The sequence below is a fragment of the Anomaloglossus baeobatrachus genome, chromosome 6 (assembly GCF_048569485.1).
Source record: "Anomaloglossus baeobatrachus isolate aAnoBae1 chromosome 6, aAnoBae1.hap1, whole genome shotgun sequence".
NCBI classification, from domain to species: Eukaryota; Metazoa; Chordata; class Amphibia; order Anura; family Aromobatidae; genus Anomaloglossus; species Anomaloglossus baeobatrachus.
Genome location: NC_134358.1, coordinates 543,778,025 through 543,798,170, shown reverse-complemented (window position 1 = coordinate 543,798,170; position 20,146 = coordinate 543,778,025). Strand labels below are relative to the sequence as shown.

Sequence of the window (20,146 nt, the reverse complement as noted above, 5' to 3'; positions counted from 1 at the left end):
TCTATCTATCTATCTATCTATCCCTCTATCTATCTATCTATCTATCCCTCTATCTATCCCTCTATCTATCTATCCCTCTATCTATCTATCTATCTATCTATCTATCCCTCTATCTATCTATCTATCTATCTATCTATCTATCTATCTATCCCTCTATCTATCTATCCCTCTATCTATCTATCTATCTATCTATCTATCCCTCTATCTATCTATCCCTCTATCTATCTATCTATCTATCTATCTATCCCTCTATCATCTATCTATCTATCCCTCTATCTATCTATCTATCTATCTATCTATCCCTCTATCTATCTATCCCTCTATCTATCTATCTATCTATCTATCTATCTATCTATCCCTCTATCTATCTATCTATCTATCCCTCTATCTATCTATCCCTCTATCTATCTATCTATCTATCTATCTATCCCTCTATCTATCTATCTATCTATCCCTCTATCATCTATCTATCTATCTATCTATCTATCTATCCATCTATTTATCTATCTATCCCTCTATCATCTATCTATCTATCTATCTATCCATCTATTTATCTATCATGATACAGATAATATAGATATAATTCAGCTAAGAAATGTTGCCAATTTATATATTATAAAAGCTTTATTGATTATTTTGTTTATTACTCTTATCTAGCTATTATATCAATATCTAGCTCATATCCATTAATCCACACATCTACCTACCCAAAATCCACCACACAGCCATCCACTCATCCACCCACCTACCTATCCATTCACTCAAATCCACCCTCCTAACCATCCCTTCATCCACCCAAAATCACCCATCTATATATGATCCATCCATTAATCCACCCAACCATATCTATCCACACATGCACCAAGGCAAAATCCACCCAACCATCCACCTACCCATCTATCTGCCCTCCCACCCATTCACCCTCTTACTCACCCATACATCCATCCACCCACGCGCACAGCCATCCACTCATCCATCCATTCATCCATCCACCTATCCATTCACTCTTTCACCCATCCATCCATCCATCCATCCATCCATCCACCCTCCCAAATTCCATCCATCCATCCATCCATCTCTCTGTGTATCCATCCATGCGTCTCATCTGCCCATTTAGCTGACAACTGCTGACCCAGGGTACATATCTACTCATGTCACTTTAGCATTGGGGAAAGACCAAGGCATTTCAGATAAATATATAACAAATGAAATGCAAAATTTCTCAACTGATCTTTTCCAGTGCAGGATCGGACATACCTGGGCAGTTGCACCGGGGTCCTAGAGAACCTAAAGGTCCACCACCACCTTCAAAGTCGGTGGTATGGTGCATTCAGAGTTATCAGACTAATACGGGCCCATGTATTGCTCTTGCACAGGGGCCCTTCTCTGTCGGCTCCGATCCCCGTGTGTTGTGCAGTTCGGAACCTCTTTGAATGAACGGATCCTCTCCATTTTCTAATCCACAATTCTATAAAGTTACGGCCTGTTTTTAAATACATCTTAATGGAAAATAGTGAAGCGGCTGCAACAGAAGCAATGTGCGGAGATCCCGCAGAACGCCACCAGCCGTAGATTTAACGGCTCATTTCACTTGTAGTGGGAGGCTCCGTCATACAGCTTTTAAGAGAAGCCTTATAGGAGAGAGGCCATTATTATGTTATACCCACAATCCAACAAATTGAAGAAATTCCAGGGGCTTTCAATTATGCGGGAGCAAAAAAACAAATTATATATAACGATAAAAAAAAGTATGTTTTACATTTTTTTCTGTGATAAACTGAGAAAAGGATCCAAAGATTGTATTATTACTAATAAATTTAAAGGGATAGTCCACCATTAGTGGATGCTGATTGGCTGCTCATGCTAGGAGACCATCACCGACGTTGCTAGATTGGTGCCATCACTGGATTTTTTTGTAAAAGGTGTCTTTGTTCTACAGGGGAGAATATTGTATCTGAGTAGTGGACACTCCTTTAAAGTGTGCATGCCTCTTCTGATAATCAGCCCATTTAAATGCCACTTTCACAGACAGCAGCATTTATATGGTTAAGCTGTAGTGTTTGAAGCTTGCTCTGGTTGCTGCTATTCCTGGCAGATGCTGGCTGTGTAATACATCAGACATCTCGCAGGTATGGTGCAAGCTCAGCTCCTGAGCCTGCTCTAGACATGCTGACTGAAAATAAGACGTACCAGTATGTTTTATGGCAGGAAGGGATGTAAAAGTGTATAAATAGAAGCTAGTAGTCTTATTGAACTTGGACAACCCCTTCAACTATTTTACTCCATTCTCTTCTTTTTGCAGATCTCTTCTAAACTTAGAAACTTAGGACCAGATGTATGGGAGGCACTAAAGCCTGCTTTACACGAGACAACCGATTTTGTGATTTCACGATCGATCGTCCCCGCCCCCGTCGTTTGTGCGTCACAGGCAAACCGCTGCTGCTCGTGTCGCACAAAGTCGTTAATTCGCCATCACACGTACTTACGTGCTGTGCGACGTCGCTGTGGTCGGCGAACATCCTCTTCCTAAAGGGGGAGGGACGTTCGGCGTCAAACAGCCGCCGGCCAACAGAAGCAGAGGGGCGGAGATGAGCGGGACGTAAACATCCCGCCCACCTGCTTCCTTCCGCATTGCCGGTGGGAGCCGCGGGATGCAGGTAAGCTGTGATCATCCTTCCCGGGGTGTCACACGGAGCAATGTGTGCTACCCCGGGTACGATGAACAACCGGCGCCATTTTAATCAAACAATTTTTTAAAACTGAGCGACAAGTACATGACTCACGATTTGTGAGCGATACTGCGTCGCTCGGAGGTGTCACACGAAACAACGTCGTGAACGATGCCGGATATGCGTCACGAAAACCGTGACCCCGATGATGCATCGCGCGATAGCTCGTCTCGTGTAAAGCACCCTTAAGTCTGGGGTCAACCATAGTTTCTCTCATCCGAGAGAATCCGGTCAATTATGTTAAAGGGGTTGTCCACTACTAGTACAAGCCCTTCTGATTCCACAGGTAAAGTAAAAAAGCCTGTACTCTCCTTCCATGCTTCCCGGGGCTCACATGACATTGTGACATCACACCAGCCCCCGTCCATTCACCCCGCCTTCAGACGCAGGAAGTGAGCAGCAGCCACAGTATTCACTTTCTGTCCATTAATTAAGGCGGGGACTCAGAAGCTGGCGGTGATTGGACGCGGGGGTCTCATGATGTCACAATGTCATGCGAGCCCCGGGAACGTTAGTCCTGACACCGCTGGATCTGGGCTGGCACTAGAGGGGAGTATAGTCTTTTTCATTTTACCTGCGGGATACATGTGGAATCACAAGGGGTTGTCCTAGTAGTGGACATCCCACCATGGATGAAATCTGCAAGGAGTTTGTATGTTCTCCCCGTGTTTGCGTGGGTTTCCCCTGGTTCTCTGGTTTCCTCCCACACTCCAAAGACATATAGATAGTGAATTTAGATGGTCAGCCCTAAAGGGGACAGTGATGATCACGTATGTAAAGCACTGAGGAATTAATAGCGCTATATAAGCGAGTAAAATAAAAATAAACGAATAAACCCCTTTCATTACACTCATCTCAAACTCTGATTCGAGTTTGATTGGAGTGTCAGCTTAGTTTGATCCAATTCTCTGGGATGAGAGAATCATAATTTCTCAATTTTCTCCATTGTGTGAATATGTGGAATAAAAAAATCGAATAGCACTCATGGTGTTAGTGAACCATATCAGTGAATGTATGTTTTTTTAACTCTAGACTTGCCGTGTTAGTAATGGGAGTGTCTGATAGACGCCTCTCCATACTAACCCCTGGGCTTGATGCCAGCTTTCAATTCACAGCTGACATCAACCCTAAAGGTATTACCCCAATACCACTGGACCAGGGCAATCGGGAAGAGCCGGGCAAAGCACCAAAATTGGCGCATCTAATGGATACACCACTTCTGGGATGACTTAAAGCTGCTATTTCTAGGTTGGGAAAGGACCAAACAACCATGGACTTTCCCAGTCTGATAATACCAGCCCCCTGCTGTCTGTTTTACCTGTGCTAATTTTCAAAAATAAGCAGGAGCCCATGTCATTTTATTTCTTTATTGTTCATAGCAGCATTCAGGTATCGTCTGCATGTAATAAAGCTTGTTGATTTGAACAAACTTTATTACCTTACGAACAGCACCCGAACTCTGAACACGGACACAGACGTCTTAAAAAAAATAAATAAATAAAATGATATATGGTGGTGCATTATATATATACAAGAGGATTACATTATATATGGAGGACTATTGAGGGTGCATTATATTATATGGAGGACTAATCGGTGTATTATACTATATGGAGGACTATGGGGGTGCATTATATTATATAGAGAACTATGGAGAGTGCATTATAATATATGGAAGACTAGGGGCTGTGCATTATAATGTATGGAAGACTATTAGAGGTGCAATATACTGTATGGAGGACTGTGAGGTGTTCCTTATACTATACGGAGGACTATGGGGTGGGCATTATTCTGTATGGAGGACTATGGGGATGCATTATAATATATGGAGGACTATGAGGATGTATTATAAAATCTGGAGGACTATGGGATACATTATACAATATGGAGGAGTATGGGGGGTGCATTATTCTACATGGAGGACTATGGAGGGTGGATTATATTATATGGAGAATTATGGAGAATACCTTATGTTATATGGAGGACAATAGGAAGTGCATTATACTATATGAAGAACTATGTGAGACCCATCATACTATATGGAGGACTACGAGAGGTGCATTATACTATATGGAAGCCAATGGGGGGCCTGGGGGCCCATTACACCATATGGAGGCTATGACAGGGTCATTATACTATTTGGAAGGCTATGTAGGGGCCATTATAATATCTAAAGGAATATGATGGAGCCTTTATACTTTATGGAGGACTATTTGAGGACAATTATACTGTTTGGAGGAATAGAAGGGGCATTATACTGCATGTAGGCCCATTTTACTGCATGGAGGGCTGTGTAGGGGTCAAAATACTATTTGAAGGAATAGTAGGGGTCGTTAGTCTATAGGTCAATTATACTGCATGGAGGGCTGTGTGGGGGTCACAGTTGGGGATTATACTGTGTTGGGATGACATGATTTGCTGGGGTAGTTGAGGGGGCCATCATACAGTGGTGTGGAGGAATTCATTGTGGGGGTACATACAGTGTTTGGGGGGAACTTTTGTAGGCATCATACTTTATGGCTGCAATAAAAAGGGAATCTAGGGGCTTCAATAGGAGGACAGTTACTTTGCAAGGGCTGAAAAGTTGTGACATCCGTGTGCCGTACGTGTTTTTCACGGACCCATAGACTTCTATGGGCCCTTTTCATCCGTGCTGATGGATCACACGGACTCACGGTCTGCGTGAAAATACAGAGGTGTGACTATCTCCATAGACTAATGAGTGTGCATGTGATCAATTGTAAAAACGGACATCACATGTACCGGAATCATGGAGGTGTGAACGGGGCTATAGGTTGGACCAGACACAATCACCGACTACAGGCCGGATTAGGAAGCCATTAAATTTTATAGTATTAATTATTTATCACATATTACTTTTTACCGAGATGCAATCTCTCCGACTTAATACATCGTCGAGTATCATAATGAACATTATTTCTTTGTAAACATCAAAGGGCGATAAATACAAAATAGAAACAATGTGCCGCCTCTAAAAATTAATGTGCTGTATAATTATGCATAATTATTATGTACCCAGCATCTCGTCAGATACAGACCATTATGGCAGAATTTACACCACATCAGTTTCCTAATGGCGGCAATAAGGAGCATACTATCAGATCGGGTGTTAATGTATTAATCAAATAATTCCTTTCCCCGATAATTTCTGACTTCGGAAACGTCTAAAAGGCGAAAAGCCCTATGGGAAAAAGCATCGCTAATATGTTTCCATTTGCAGCATATGTTCAGTATGCTTAAAAAGCAATCCGCGGTTTGAGATTAACATATGCAGCTCTCCTACTGTGGGTATATATTCTCCCACAGTATATTTTTCCTACGGAGATGTAAGGAGTAAAAATAATCTCCGAGCCATTTATGTGGCTTCGTACGGATATAGAATCATTAAAGCTGCAGAGCAAAAACGGGAGCAAATGTCAGTGCTACATTGTAACAAACCTTAACGACGAGTTTTTGTTTAAAGGATCCCCTGTAAGGCAATGTTCACATGTTGCATTTTTTGCTGCATTTTTTTATGCAAATTAAAGAGAACCAACCACCAGGATTTTCCTATATAAACTAAAGCCAGTGCTATGCTGATTCTATACATACCTTTGGTTGTGAGATCAGATGTATACTTTCTGAAATACAGGCAAGTAAAGTTTGGTGTAGGCTCAGGTGCTTAAAGAGGACCCACCAACAGGATTTTCCTATATAAACTAAAGCCAGTGCTATACCGGCGCTATCATGCTGATTCTATACAGACCATCAGTTGTGATATCAGATGTATACGTTCTGAAATACAGGCAAGTAAAGTTTGGTGTAGGCTCAGGTGCTTAAAGAGGACCAACCACCAGGATTTTCATATATAAACTAAATCCAGTCCTATACTGGCACTAGCATGCCGATTCTATACATACCTTCATGCGTGAGATCAGATGTATACTTTCTGAAATACAGGCAAGTAAAGTTTGGTGTAGGCTCAGGTGCTTAAAGAGGAACAGCCACCAGGATATTCCTATATAAACTAAAGCCAGTGCTATACTGGCGCTATCATGCTGATTCTATACATACTTCCATTTGTGAGATCGGATGTATACTTTCTGAAATACAGGCAAGTAAAGTTTGGTGTAGGCTCAGGTGCTTAAAGAGGACCAACCACCAGGATTTTCCTATATAAACTAAAGCCAGTGCTATACTGGTGCTATCATGCTGATTCTATACATACCTTTAGTTGTAAGATCAGTATACTTTCTGAAATATAGCCAAGTAAAGTTTGGTGTAGGCTCAGGTGCTTAAAGAGGACCAACCACCAGGATTTTCCTATATAAACTAAAGCCAGTGCTATACTGGCACTATCATGCTGATTATATACATACCTTCAGTTGTGAGATCGGATGTATACTTTCTGAAATACAGGCAAGTAAAGTGTGTGAAATGCACTGTTATTTGATTGATAGGTGCAACAAAACATCTAATAAGTGAGTTGGGTTTTGCTAGTTATTCCTGGCCCTTTCTGCTGTCTGTCCTTCCTCCCTCCTTCCTCCCCCTGTCCATCCTCCCTTTGCAATAACAGAGACAGACAGCAGACAGGCAGGAATAATTAGCAAAACCCGACCCACCTATTAGATATTCTGTAGCTCCTATCAATCAAATAACCGTGCATTTCACAAATTTTACTTGCCTGTATTTCAGAAAGTATACATCCGATCTCACAACTAAAGGTATGTATAGAATCAACATGATAGCGCCGATATAGTACTGGCTTTCGTTTATATAGGAAAATCCTGGTGGTTGGTCCTCTTTAAAAGCTCCTTTTTACAGTATCAGCAAAACTATGAGAGTCCAGAAACCTCATACACACGATTGATTTTTTTTTTTTTTTGCCCTACGTTTTTGAAAACTGCAGCATGTCAATTCTTTGAGCTTTTTTTTAGCATTTTTTTCACCATAAAAATCACTGAAGAGTGCAAAAATGTGTTTTTGCTCAATATAACTAACATGTACTATAGACAAATGACACATATAATCACTAGTACCATACCACAGCGAAAAAAAACAACAAAAGTGCAGCAAAAAAAGCAACAAAAACACAGCAAAAGTGCAACAAAAACAGCAAAAGTGCAACAAAAAAAGTAACAAAAACAGCAGAAGTGTATCAAAAACAGCAAAAGTGCAACAAAAAAGTAACAAAAACACAGCAGAAGTGCATAAAAAAAAGTAAAAATGTAGCAAAAGTGCAACAAAAAAGCTACAAAAACAGCAAAAGTGCAACAAAAAAGTAACAAAAACACAGCAGAAGTGCATAAAAAAAAGTAAAAACGTAGCAAAAGTGCAACAAAGAAACAACAAAAACAGCAAAAGTGCAACAAAAAAAGCAACAAAAAAACACACCAAAACCTACTTTTTGTAAGAATCTTCATAACTGCAGAATAAAGTAGCAAAAAAAGCAATGTATTAAAGGAAACAAATGCATTTTTTTAACTAGAGAAATAATTTTCTCAGATCCAGCTTCTCTTACCCCCTGCAATCAACAATTTTATTTACAGCAGCGGCATAATTATATGCCACTATTAATTTAAAGGGAATCTATCACCAGTTTTTGCTCCCCTATCTAGAGAGCAGCATAATGTAGAGACAGAGACCCTGATGCCAGCGATGTGTCACTTACTGAGCTGTTTGCTGTCGTTTTGATAAACTCACTGTTTTCTCTCCTGCAGATCTAGCAGTTATTTTGAATGTGGAGCTCTAGGATTGGTTGATTTCTGCCAATATACAGTGTACACAAAAATCTGGGGTGTGGGCTGGGTTATACAAAGCTCATGAACATGAAGGACTACCTGGCAGCAGGATTACTAGTCTTCTACTGATAGTCTCCTGCTGATTAATCAGGGATTTTATCATAACTACAGCTAGCAGCCCAGCAAGTGACACATCACTGGAATCAGAGTTTCTTTTCCTATATTATGCTGCTCTCAGATTAGTGCCTAAAATCAAGTGGCAGATTCCCTTTAAAGGGTTTGTCCACTACCACGTTTTGTTTTTTACTTATATGAATGTTTTTAGGGCTAGAAATTATTTTTGCAATAAGGTTTCATTAAATATTTTGTCTTTTGCACCCTATGTGTTGCGCTGTCTATTGCTTGCTGCAGAATGAGTTAACTGAGAACCCCTCAGTAAGCTTGTTCTAACGGTCCAATCTGAAAGTTAATAACTCTGTTATGTCTTTTTCTGAGTACCTCTCAGTTGATTTATGGCCACTGATGACATTAAAGTTGTATGTGCAAGGAAGCAAGAGCCTGTAAAAGCAAAACGGAGCAAAATTTCGAATGAGTCCTAATTGCAAAAATGATTTTTAGCTACAAAAACCTATATTTAAGAAAAAAAATTACAAATGTTTTCAAAAGTGGAAAACCCCTTTAAATGTTGGATTAAGCACCCTTTCTATCACAGCTAATAGAACTTATAGTCAGAGGTGGTCACTTTATTGTCTGTAATATTTGTGACCCTTTTACTTCATGTGCTAGTTTGGCCCCCAAATTGGAGCAGATTAAACATCTCCAACTTTTTTTATGGGGACCATCAGTCTTAGACCATAATAGACTAAGGCCTTCCACCTAAAAGATAAATAACGTTACCAGTGTGAGACATGTAAATCAAGAGAGCAGACTGTCAGTCATTACATGTCTCACATTGGTAACGCTCCCTTTCATTTATAATAAGCTCTGGAGGCGGAGTCTCAGGGAGATCTATGTTCGGCCCATAGATCTTAACAGCTCATTTGCATATTAAGAAAAACTTAAATTTCTCAAGAATAAAACATCGGATCTCAGATATTAAGGTGTCATTTTATTCAGCTTCCCATGACCTATATGCCCAAATAGATGGATTAGGAGGGTTCACCGTACTGAGAGATTCCCTTTAATTCAATAATAAATGGTTGCATAGGTAGCTGCAGTCTGTGTCGTGTAACTAATGGAGAGGAGATAAATGACAGGAAGCAAAAGTAGGAAAAAAAAAAAGATCTATAATAAGTTGGTAACAGAAAGAATCTATGAGAACCCTGAAGTTTGCCGCCCTCACCTTGGCCTGTTTATGTAATTGGTGCCGGACCTCTAATCTCCATCTGTACGTGCTCATATATATTTCATACACCGCGTTCCCAGGGAAGGCTCTTACAGGTTTTCCTATCCTATTAGCTGACCACAGTCTGTCCACAGACTACTTTCATGGGCGATCGATGCCCATCATCCACGGCTGTCAGAAACCAGATGGAAGGAGCAAAACAAGAGCTGTGATTTCTACAAGCGCAGCGCGGACGGCGCGGGAAGAGTCGGGTTTTATATCTCAATATAGATTATTTCTAAAATGATGGCTTGTGCTTGAAAGAAATAAATCTGGAAAAATGTAGCAGAGCTGAATGTGTCGGCGGAATAGTTTGTGAGTCACAAAGTAGAGGAACAGAGCCCCTTTAGATGCATAAGGCATAACTACCATCATATCATCATTAGGGACCTCTGAGACTATGGACATAGTTATATGGGTTGAAAAAAGATACAGATCCATCAAGTTCAACATTTCTCCACTATGTATATGTATATTTATAACCACATTGCCATTACTTCTGAGCCCTTTAGAAATTGTGATATACTGCTCCAACTGTAAAGAATCCCTTCCTAAGTAGCTATCTTCAAGTTCAACCTTTCTCCACTAGTAACATTCTCTATCACTAAATTATTTATAACCACATTGCCATTATTTCTGAGCCCTTTATAATTTGTGATATACTGCTCCAACTGTAAAGAATCCCTTCCTAAGTAGCTATCTTCAAGTTCAACCTTTCTCCACTAGTAACATTCTCTATCACTAAATTATTTATAACCACATTGCCATTATTTCTGAGCCCTTTATAATTTGTGATATACTGCTCCAACTGTAAAGAATCCTTTCCTTAGTAGCTACCTTCAAGTTTAACTTTTCTCCACTAGTATCTATTCTCTATCACTACGTTGTTTATAACCACAAATCCTGATTTACGGTAGTATCTGCCATTACTATCTTGCGGTTGGGCATTCCTCAGTCTGACTGCTCCAACTGTAAAGAATCCTTTCCTAAGTAGCTACCTTCAAGTTCAACTTTTCTACACTAGTAACATTCTCTATCACTACATTATTTATAACCACAAAATCTGATTTATGGTAGTAGTATCTTCCATTACTATCTTGCGATTGGGCATTCCTCAGTCTGACTGCTCTAACTGTAAAGAACCCTTTCCAATTAATTTACCTTCAAGTTCCATGTTTCTCCACCAGTATAACTTCTATCACTAAATTATTTCTAACTCCATTGCTATTTCTTCTGAGCTCTTTATAAATTCTGATATAGTATCTGCCATTACTATCTCATGTGGTTGGGCATTCCACAGTCTGACTGCTGTAACTGTAAAGAACCCTTTCCCCATTAGCTACTTTCAAATTCCCCCTTTCACCACTAGTATACATTCTACATCACTAAGTTAGTTATAACTGCATTCCCATTTCTTCTGAGCCCTTTATAAATTCTGATATAGTATCTGCCATTACTATTTTGCATTTGGGCACTTCACAGTCTGACTGCTCTAACTGTAAAGAATAATTTCCTAATTAGGTTGATTGTTATGAGCCCTTTATAAATTCTGATATAGTATTTGCCATTGCTATCTTGCATTTGGGTACTTCACAGTCTGACTGCTCTAATTGTAAAGAATTATTTTCCTAATTAGGTGCCTTCAAGTTCCACCTTTCTCCTCTAGTACATATCACTTGATTTATTTGTTGTGAGCCCTTTATTAATTATGATATAATATCTGACAAAATAACTGTAAAGAACCCTTTCCTACTCAGCTGCCTTCAACATTTCTAGCTATCTTCAAGTTCAACGTTTTTCCACTAGTATACCATTGCTACCTCTTGGGATCGGGCATTCCACATTCTGACATAATCCTTTCCTAATTAGCTGCCTTCAAGTTTCCACTTTCTCCACTAGTTCCTATTCTCTATCACTTGATTCATTTATTGTAAGCCCTTTATTAATACTGCTATATATGACATTACTGCCTCTTGCGTTTGGGTATTCCGCAGTCTGACTGCTGTAACTGTAATAACCCTTTCCTACTTGGCTGCAATCAAGTTCAGCATTTCTAGTTGCCTTCAAGTTCAACGTTTTTCGACTAGTATACCATTGCTACCTCTTGGGATCAGGCATTCCACATTCTGACTGCTCTAACTGTAAATAATCCTTTCCTAATTAGCTAGTTTCAAGTTCAACCTTCCTCCACTAGTACACATTCTCTATCACTAGATTTTTATAACCACATTTCCATTTGTTGTGAGCCATTTGTAAATTCGGATATAATGTATGCCATTACTATCTTGTGGATGGGCATTCCACAGTTTGACTGCTCTAACTGTAAATAATCCTTTCTAAATTACTAATTAGCTGCTTTCAAGTTCAATTTTGCTCAAATAATATGCATTCTCTATCACTAAATTATTTATAACCCCATTTCCATTTGTTGTGAGCCATTTGTAAATTCTGATATGATATATGCCATTACTATCTTGTGATTGGGCATTCCATAGTCTGACTGCTCTAACTATAAAGAATCCTTTCCTAATTAGCTTCTTTCAAGTTCAACCTTTCTCTACTAGTACACATTCTCTATTACTATATTATTTATAACAACATTTCCATTTGTTGTGAGCCATTTGTAAATTCAGATATAATATATGCCATTACTATGTTGCAGTTGGACATTCTACAGTCTGACTGCTTGAACTGTAAATAATCCTGTCCTAATTACTAATTAGCTGCTTTCAAGTTCAACCTTTCTCAACTAGTATACATTCTCTATGACTAGAGTATTTATAACCACATTTCCATTTGTTGTGAGCCATTTGTAAATTATGATATAATAATAATAATAATAATAATAATAATGATAATAATAATTATATTTATTATTTTATATAGCGCTGTTAATTCCACAGAGCTTTACATACAATGGCAATATATGCCATTACTATCTTGCAGTTGGGCATTCCACTTTCTGACTGCTCTAACTGTAAAGAACCCTTTCCTAATTAGCTGCCTTCAAGTTTCCACTTTCTCCACTAGTTCATATTCTCTATCACTTGATTCATTTATTGTAAGCCCTTTATTAATACTGCTATATATGACATTACTACCTCTTGCGTTTGGCTTTTCCGCAGTCTGAGTGCTCCAACTGTAAAGAATCCTTTCCTAATTAATTGGTCCAACTTTTCTAACATTGCATTAATGTATAAGGACTCAATCATGTACATGACAAATTAACTGATTATTTTGATCAGAGTATGGTCTGAGTGTCATCACTTTTTGGAGAAGAAAATGACAAAAAAAAATCCACCTTCTTCTTTCAAACACTCTGTGATCCAAGTGTGTTCCAGTTTTTTTCAGGGATGAATAGACTTGCATTGACGATTGCACCTGCGCCACGTCCCCACCGTCCAGGAGTAGCACAAGCGCATATCATTGTTAGTTGTAGCCTGGAATAGTAAAGAACACAATTAAGACTTGGCCATTTTACAGGCTTTGTATATAGTATTATGAATTCTTTAATAAAAATCATGGTGCCTTTGGAAGGGGAAAAAGTAAGAAAAAGAAAAGAATCAGAAATGTTCTTTCTTGTATAAAACACTTTTTTTTGCATTGTGAAATATTCAGCATTCTGTAACCACAGTGTTATATTTCTGAAAAAAAAAATTCAACATTATTCTCTTTTTTTTTTTTGTCTCCTTACAGGGCTATGCGGAAAAGGGAAAAAGCATAGCGAACGCTCTAGAGGATTTGAAGGCTAATTTCTATTGTGAATTATGTGACAAGCAATACCACAAGCACCAGGAGTTTGACAACCATATTAATTCTTATGACCATGCTCACAAACAGGTAAGCCTGCCCTGGAAATTCATGTTTACCAATGACCCATTAATATCACTGTCCAAAAACATCACTTAGATCTACTGCTGGGGAAGGGTCAAAGCAGCACAGCTGGAATTAAGGCCTTTTTTTTTGGATATTAATGAATCATCTCATAGATTACGCCATAGCATCATCATTACCGACCCGCCAGCCGCACAATATATCATCCCCTTTACACAGGGAAGCCTAATGTAATAGGAGACGGCTGTGCCGAGCAAGGAAATAATAATATACAATAATCCCATCCTACAGTCAAAATAAACAAAAAGTAATAATATAGTTTATTGGAAATCCATAGAATACACACAATATATGTAAAAATAGACACAAATAAAGGCACAGAGCCATGGGAACTTATGGTCCTCTATTGTCATGTCCCACGACTTGGGAATTAATCAATGTTTCCATTACTGTGTATTATATTTCTGTTCCTAGGTAGAAGCTTTGACTTTTCATGTATTTTGTCCCTCGTCCTCCCTGTAGCTCCTGTGATGTCAGCATTCCCCACCCTTCTTCTCCATGTATTGTGTTTCTGTTCCTAGGTAGAAGCTTTGACTTTCCTTGTATTTTGTCCCTTCCTCCTCCCTGTAGCTCTGTGATATCAGCATTCCTCGCCCTTCTTCTTCATGTAGTGTTTGGTATCAGCCATCTTATGTAACATGCTACTTGTTCTCTGGAGAAAATCACTCTTTTTACCTGCTACTTTTATCATTAATACAAGCTTTCTATTAAACATTCATCTTTTCCTGGAGTCTTCTTACAATGAGACTGCAGCCAAGTTACAATGTATAAACATAGACACAATAAAGAATCAACGCCGCACAAATAAAGGCCCAGAGCCATGGGAACTTATGGTCCTCTAATAGCAGAAGCTTTGACTTTCCTTGTATTTTGTCCCTTCCTCCTCCCTGTAGCTCTGTGATATCAGCATTCCCTACCCTTCTTCTTCATGTAGTGTTTGGTATCAGCCATCTTATGTAACATGCTACTTGTTCTCTGGAGAAAATCACTGTTTACCTGCTCCTTTTGTAATCAATACAAGATTTCAGTTAAACATTCATCTTTTCCTGGAGTCTTCTTACAATGAGACTGCAGCCAAGTTACAATATATAAAAATAGACACAGCGAAGAATCAACACTAGAGAAAGGCACAGAGCCATGGGAACTTATGGTCCTCTATTGTCATGTCCCACGACTTGGGAATTATTCAATGTTTCCATTTCTGTTTCTAGGCAGAAGCTTTGACTTTCCTTGTATTTTGTCCCTTCCTCCTCCCTGTAGCTCTGTGATGTCAGCATTCCCCGCCCTTCTTCTTCATGTAGTGTTTAGTATCAGCCATCTTATGTAACATGCTGTATACTCTCTGGAGAAAATCACTCTTTTTACCTGCTACTTTTGTCATCTATATAAGATTTCAGTTAAACATTCATCTTTTCCTGGAGTCTTCTTACAATGAGATTGTGGTTGAGTTAAACTATCTGAGGAACCGATATGAATGTGAGTACAGTAAACAGAAATATCCCAGGAAGATAACGGCCAGTTCAGGCACCATCACATCCTACGTATCCATGAGTCAGAATGCCTATCAAAAAGTTTCAAAGTGCCAGGAAATAAAAAAATTAAAAAATATGATTTTGTTCAAACCCCATATGGAAAAGAAGGGGCAATTCAGTATCCAGAGTAGTTAGACACCAATCGTAAGGCATTCTATAAAATGTTCATAAGTTACTAAAATTGGAACATTTAAAGGGGTTGTCCACTATTTGGACAACCCCTCCTCATTCCCCTTGTTCACCCCCAAAATATGAAATAAGCTTATACTCACCTCTGGTGCGGGCAAGGTTCCAGCGGTGACTTAAGCCACGTTCCTGAGGCTCACATGACATTGTTATAACACGAGGGCCCCGCCATCTCCCCGCCTTCGGACGGTTGAGCAGGAAGTCAGCGCAGCGCTAATATCCTGCTCAAGTGTCCAAATGCAGGGAGACAGACTCCCGGCACTGATTGGGTGCAGGGTTCGTGTGTCATAACAATGTCACATGGGCCCCGGGAACGCGGATTCAGAAACCACTGGAACCGCGACTGCACCGGAGGTGAGTAAAGGCTTATTTAGTATTACAGGGGGAACAGGGGGAATAAGTAGGGTGAATCCCACACTGCTCAGAAGGTTCAACAATATTAGTAAATATACGAACATGCCTTCACCCTAGTCATTCGCTGCCTAACCTTCCACTTTACCTTTCGCCCGTCCATTGTCAAATATTGTTCTTAGGTATATTGGCGATTTCCCATACAAACAACTAAGTAAGCAGGATGTCAACACGTGCAATGTGCAATGCTTCTTTCTCATTCATATCATCAGTACTTGACAACTTGATTGTCCAATGCCATTTTTTTTTCCAAAAAGTTGAATTTTACAAAGTGCTCACCTCACAAACTTGAATTTGTATTAGACTTCCAATGCAGATAGCTGTCATGGGGGTGTCACGAGAGATAGACAGTCATGTGGTTTCTGGCCATAGAAGGTCACAGTGTTTGGCTGTGTAAAATGCTCCCTGACTTTCTATTGTTCCTGCTGTCAGTATTCATTGTACTAGGTAGCATTCCTGCTGGATTTTCATCTCTTCCCCTTTAGGACCCAGCATAGCTCTCCTTCCATCCAGCTGATGATTATCAATATGCCCCTTGTGCTTAAATACTCCCATCTTCCCTGGACTGGTGCTGGTGATATTATTCAGGTCAAGCAAGCAGGAGGCTTGTACTCCTCTGTGGTATAATTGCTGAAATGTTGCTGAACTTCTACCCTAGTCATCATGCTTTTCCCCCTGTGTGTCCTTCTTGTGACTTCTCTAGTGCTTTTTGGGGTAGACAAAAGGGTGCTTTATATGCTACGACATCGCTACCGATATATCGTCGGGGTCACATCGTTAGTGACGCACATTCGGCGCTGGTAGCGACATCGCAGCAAGTGACATTAAGGAGCGACGATCAACAATCGCGAAATCGTCCAAAAACGGTGATCGTTGACACGTCGCTCCTTTCCTTAATATCGTTGCTGCTGCAGGTACGATGTTGTTCGTCGTTCCTGCGGCTGCACACATCGCTATGTGTGACACCGCAGGAACGACAAACATCTCCTTACCGGCGTCCCGCCGGCAATGCAGAAGGAAGGAGGTGGGCGGGATGTTACGTCCAGCTCATCACCGCCCCTCCGCTTCTATTGGCCGGCCGCTTAGTGACGCCGCAGTGACGTGGCTATGACGCCGAATGCACCTCCCCCTTGAGGGAGGGATTGTTCGGCGGTCACAGCGACGTCGCTGACAAGGTATGTGCATGTGACGCTGCCGTATCGATAATGTTCGTTACGGCAGTGAGCACCATATGTCGCACGAACGATGGGGGCGGGTACTATCACGCTCAACATCGCAAGCAAACGCTAGCGATGTTGCAGCGTGTAAAGCCCCCTTTAGGATAAGAAGCCAAACCAGAAAATTAATTTGTAGACATGTGTTTCGAGGTGTTACCCCTCCTCAGTGCAAAGCAATTGATCTGATTTAGCGTAATGATAGACCTCTGACTGGGGGTCTAAGAGGACGTTTCCCCTTGTGGAGCGTGATATACTATATACACAGCTGATTTATGGTTCCATTGTGTGTCATGGCTCTTGGCATCATATACCTTTGTGATTTCTACAGTCACTCTGGACAGAGATCCTTTCCACTAGGTTTATCAGGACATGAGTCAAGACCTTCGCTGCCATTGAACTTCAGCCCTCAGCCCTAGGGATGAGCAAACCCCAACTGCAAGGCTTGGGATTTGTACCGGACACCGGGTGTCCAGAGCTCGAACTCGAACATGGACTTTTTTAAAATAAAAAAATAAATGTACGCGCCCTCCTATTTTTGATAACAAGCATAAGTAAAGCAGGCAGCTGAGTGCTGCAACCCCCAGTTGTCTGATGGTTATCAAAAATAGTGGAAAAACCACGCCATTTTTTAAACTATTTAAATAATTTTAAAAAATGGCATGCGGTCCCCCCATTTTTGATAACCAGTCAAGGTAAATCAGACAGCTGGCAGCTGGCATTATAAGGCTGGGAAGGTCTTTAGTTATTTGGACTTTCCCAACTTAAAAATAGCAGCCCGTAGCCATCCCAGAATCGGCAAATGTATTAGATGTGCCAACATTGGTGCCTTGCCCGGCTCTTCCTGATTACCCTGGTGTGGGGTCAATTGAGGTAATACTTTTGGGGTTGATGTCAGCTGTGATTTCACAGCTGGCATAAAATACAGAGGTTAGTAATGGAGAGGCATCTATCAGACACCCTCTTTACTAACTCTGCCAGAAAATGTAGCATTAAAAAAAAAACTACACGCACACACTGGAAAAAAAATAGTTTTTCTCAATAAAAACTTCTCCACACTCCCTCATTGACCAATTTATTAATTAAAAATAATTCTTTGAAGTTCCAACAAGAAACAAGACTCCGTAGGTCATTGGCGGTCATTAGTAGGTACTAGAGTAAGAAATTCAGTGACCGCCACTGACCAGCAGTGACCTATGGTACCTCATTATAACAACTTTCTCAGAATGCAGGCCTGTAGGAATTTATGGGTGTCGTAGGACATTATACCATTGGATTTTGTCAGAACTTTGAGGAATTACTTTTAATTAATAAATTGGTGAACGAGAGAGTGTGCTGGAGACTTTATCCCCCAATTGGAGTATGTCGAAACTTTAAGAACCTAAAAAGTATTACTCCAATTGCCACCGCACCTTGGCAATCAGGAAGAGCTGGACAAAGTGTCAGAATTGATGAATTTAATGGATGCGCCACTTCTCGGGCGGCTCCTGGCTGCTATTTTTATGCTGGGAGGGCCCAAATAAACATTGGCCTTCTCAGCCTGATAACACCAGCCCTCAGCTGTGTGCTTTATCTTGGCTTGTTATCAAAAATAAGGGGGACTACGCACCATTTTATTTAATTGTATATTTTAAAAATATATATATATAAAAAAAAATGGCTTGGGGTTTCCTTTATTTTTGATAATCAGCCAAAGTAAAGCAGACAGCTGAGGGTTGCAGCGCACAGTTTTCTGCTTTATCCACACTGGTTATTAAAAGAGGGGACCCCACGTCAGTTTTATTTTTATGTATTCCCGATCTACATTTGTTTGCAGGACAATTGACCCCACGTGGCTTCCTTTTGCAGCTCCATAGCTCTTACTACAACCATTTACAGCCATTGACTATATGGGGTTCGAGGTCCAGGGTCAAGTCTGGGTTCCGAACCAAACTTTTAACTAAAGTTCGTCCAATCCCGGTGAACCTGAACTTCCATAGAGATGAGGTCCGCTCATCTTTAGCCTCTAGGGTGTAAAGTTTAACAACAGCAAAAAATAAAAAAAAACCTGCGGTTAATAAAAGAATATAAGGTGAAATTCATCTTTAGAAATTTCTATGTCTGATTTCTACTCCGCTTGTAATTACTAGTGTAATTGTATAATTGCATTTCATCATAAGCTACACATCATTTTTATAATTGAGAATTTTTGCGCATTAAAACATATAATTTGATTTCCGCCAAAGGTTGCTGTGCATTGTTGCATTAGATGGTAATTGAGAACATTGCAAAAAAAAAAAAGCTAAATGTCTGAGCCTCTATTGACCCTTGAGCGGTGTTTGATGTAGACCTGCCTTCAGCAGCGTTAATTATAGTATATAATATTACGTTCTTTGTAAAGGAAAATAAATACATCTGCTGTACTGACCTTCTTTTAAGCGAGGGAATTTTACAGATCACTTCACTAGATTGCTCATTGTCCCTTCGCACCTCTCCGCAGTCACTGGGCGCTAATAACAGAACGTCTGGGTGTATAATAAATCCACATGGGTATTCCACAGACCGTCCAGCCCCACAATACCGCCACAGATGCATCATTTGCTTGTTAACGGTACAGACAACTGGTTCATATTTGCATAACCTGAGTCATGTTTCAAGACCTTACTCCAAAGCAGTGCTTATTTTGAGTCATCACAGATCACTTTTTCTGTATTTAGTCTTGGAGACTGATTCCTCCTTCCATCAATTCTCTCTGCTTCTCAGTGACCTGATTTTCCATGCCATCTCTAACTTTTTTGGGCAGGCTTTTAGGATGACTCAGGTAGCAGCACATTGCCTGAGTTTTCAGGTAGTTTTTGTCAATGCTATCTTTATGGACTGCTTTCCTGTGCCAGCTGTCTATGAACCTCCTAAACAACTGTTATATATCCCTGGCCAGTTCTGCATTGGACTTGTTACAAACCCAGCTTTGCCACATAGCTGAGTACTCTGCTGTAGTATTGCTAGGTCCGCATTAAAGGGAACCTGTCACCAGATTTGGCGACTATAAGCTGCGGCCACTGATTCCTCCTTCCAT

General features: G+C 40.2%; 1 protein-coding gene across 1 annotated transcript in view; it reads left to right on the top strand.

Moving 5' to 3' along the window:
• ZNF804B (zinc finger protein 804B) overlaps positions 1–20,146 on the top strand; it is a 519,540-nt gene that overhangs the window by 429,352 nt on the left and 70,042 nt on the right. Inside the window, exon 2 of the mRNA XM_075316837.1 lies at positions 13,551–13,694. Within this exon, the coding sequence (XP_075172952.1) occupies positions 13,551–13,694 (144 nt within the window). The remainder of the gene's footprint in view (positions 1–13,550; positions 13,695–20,146) is intronic.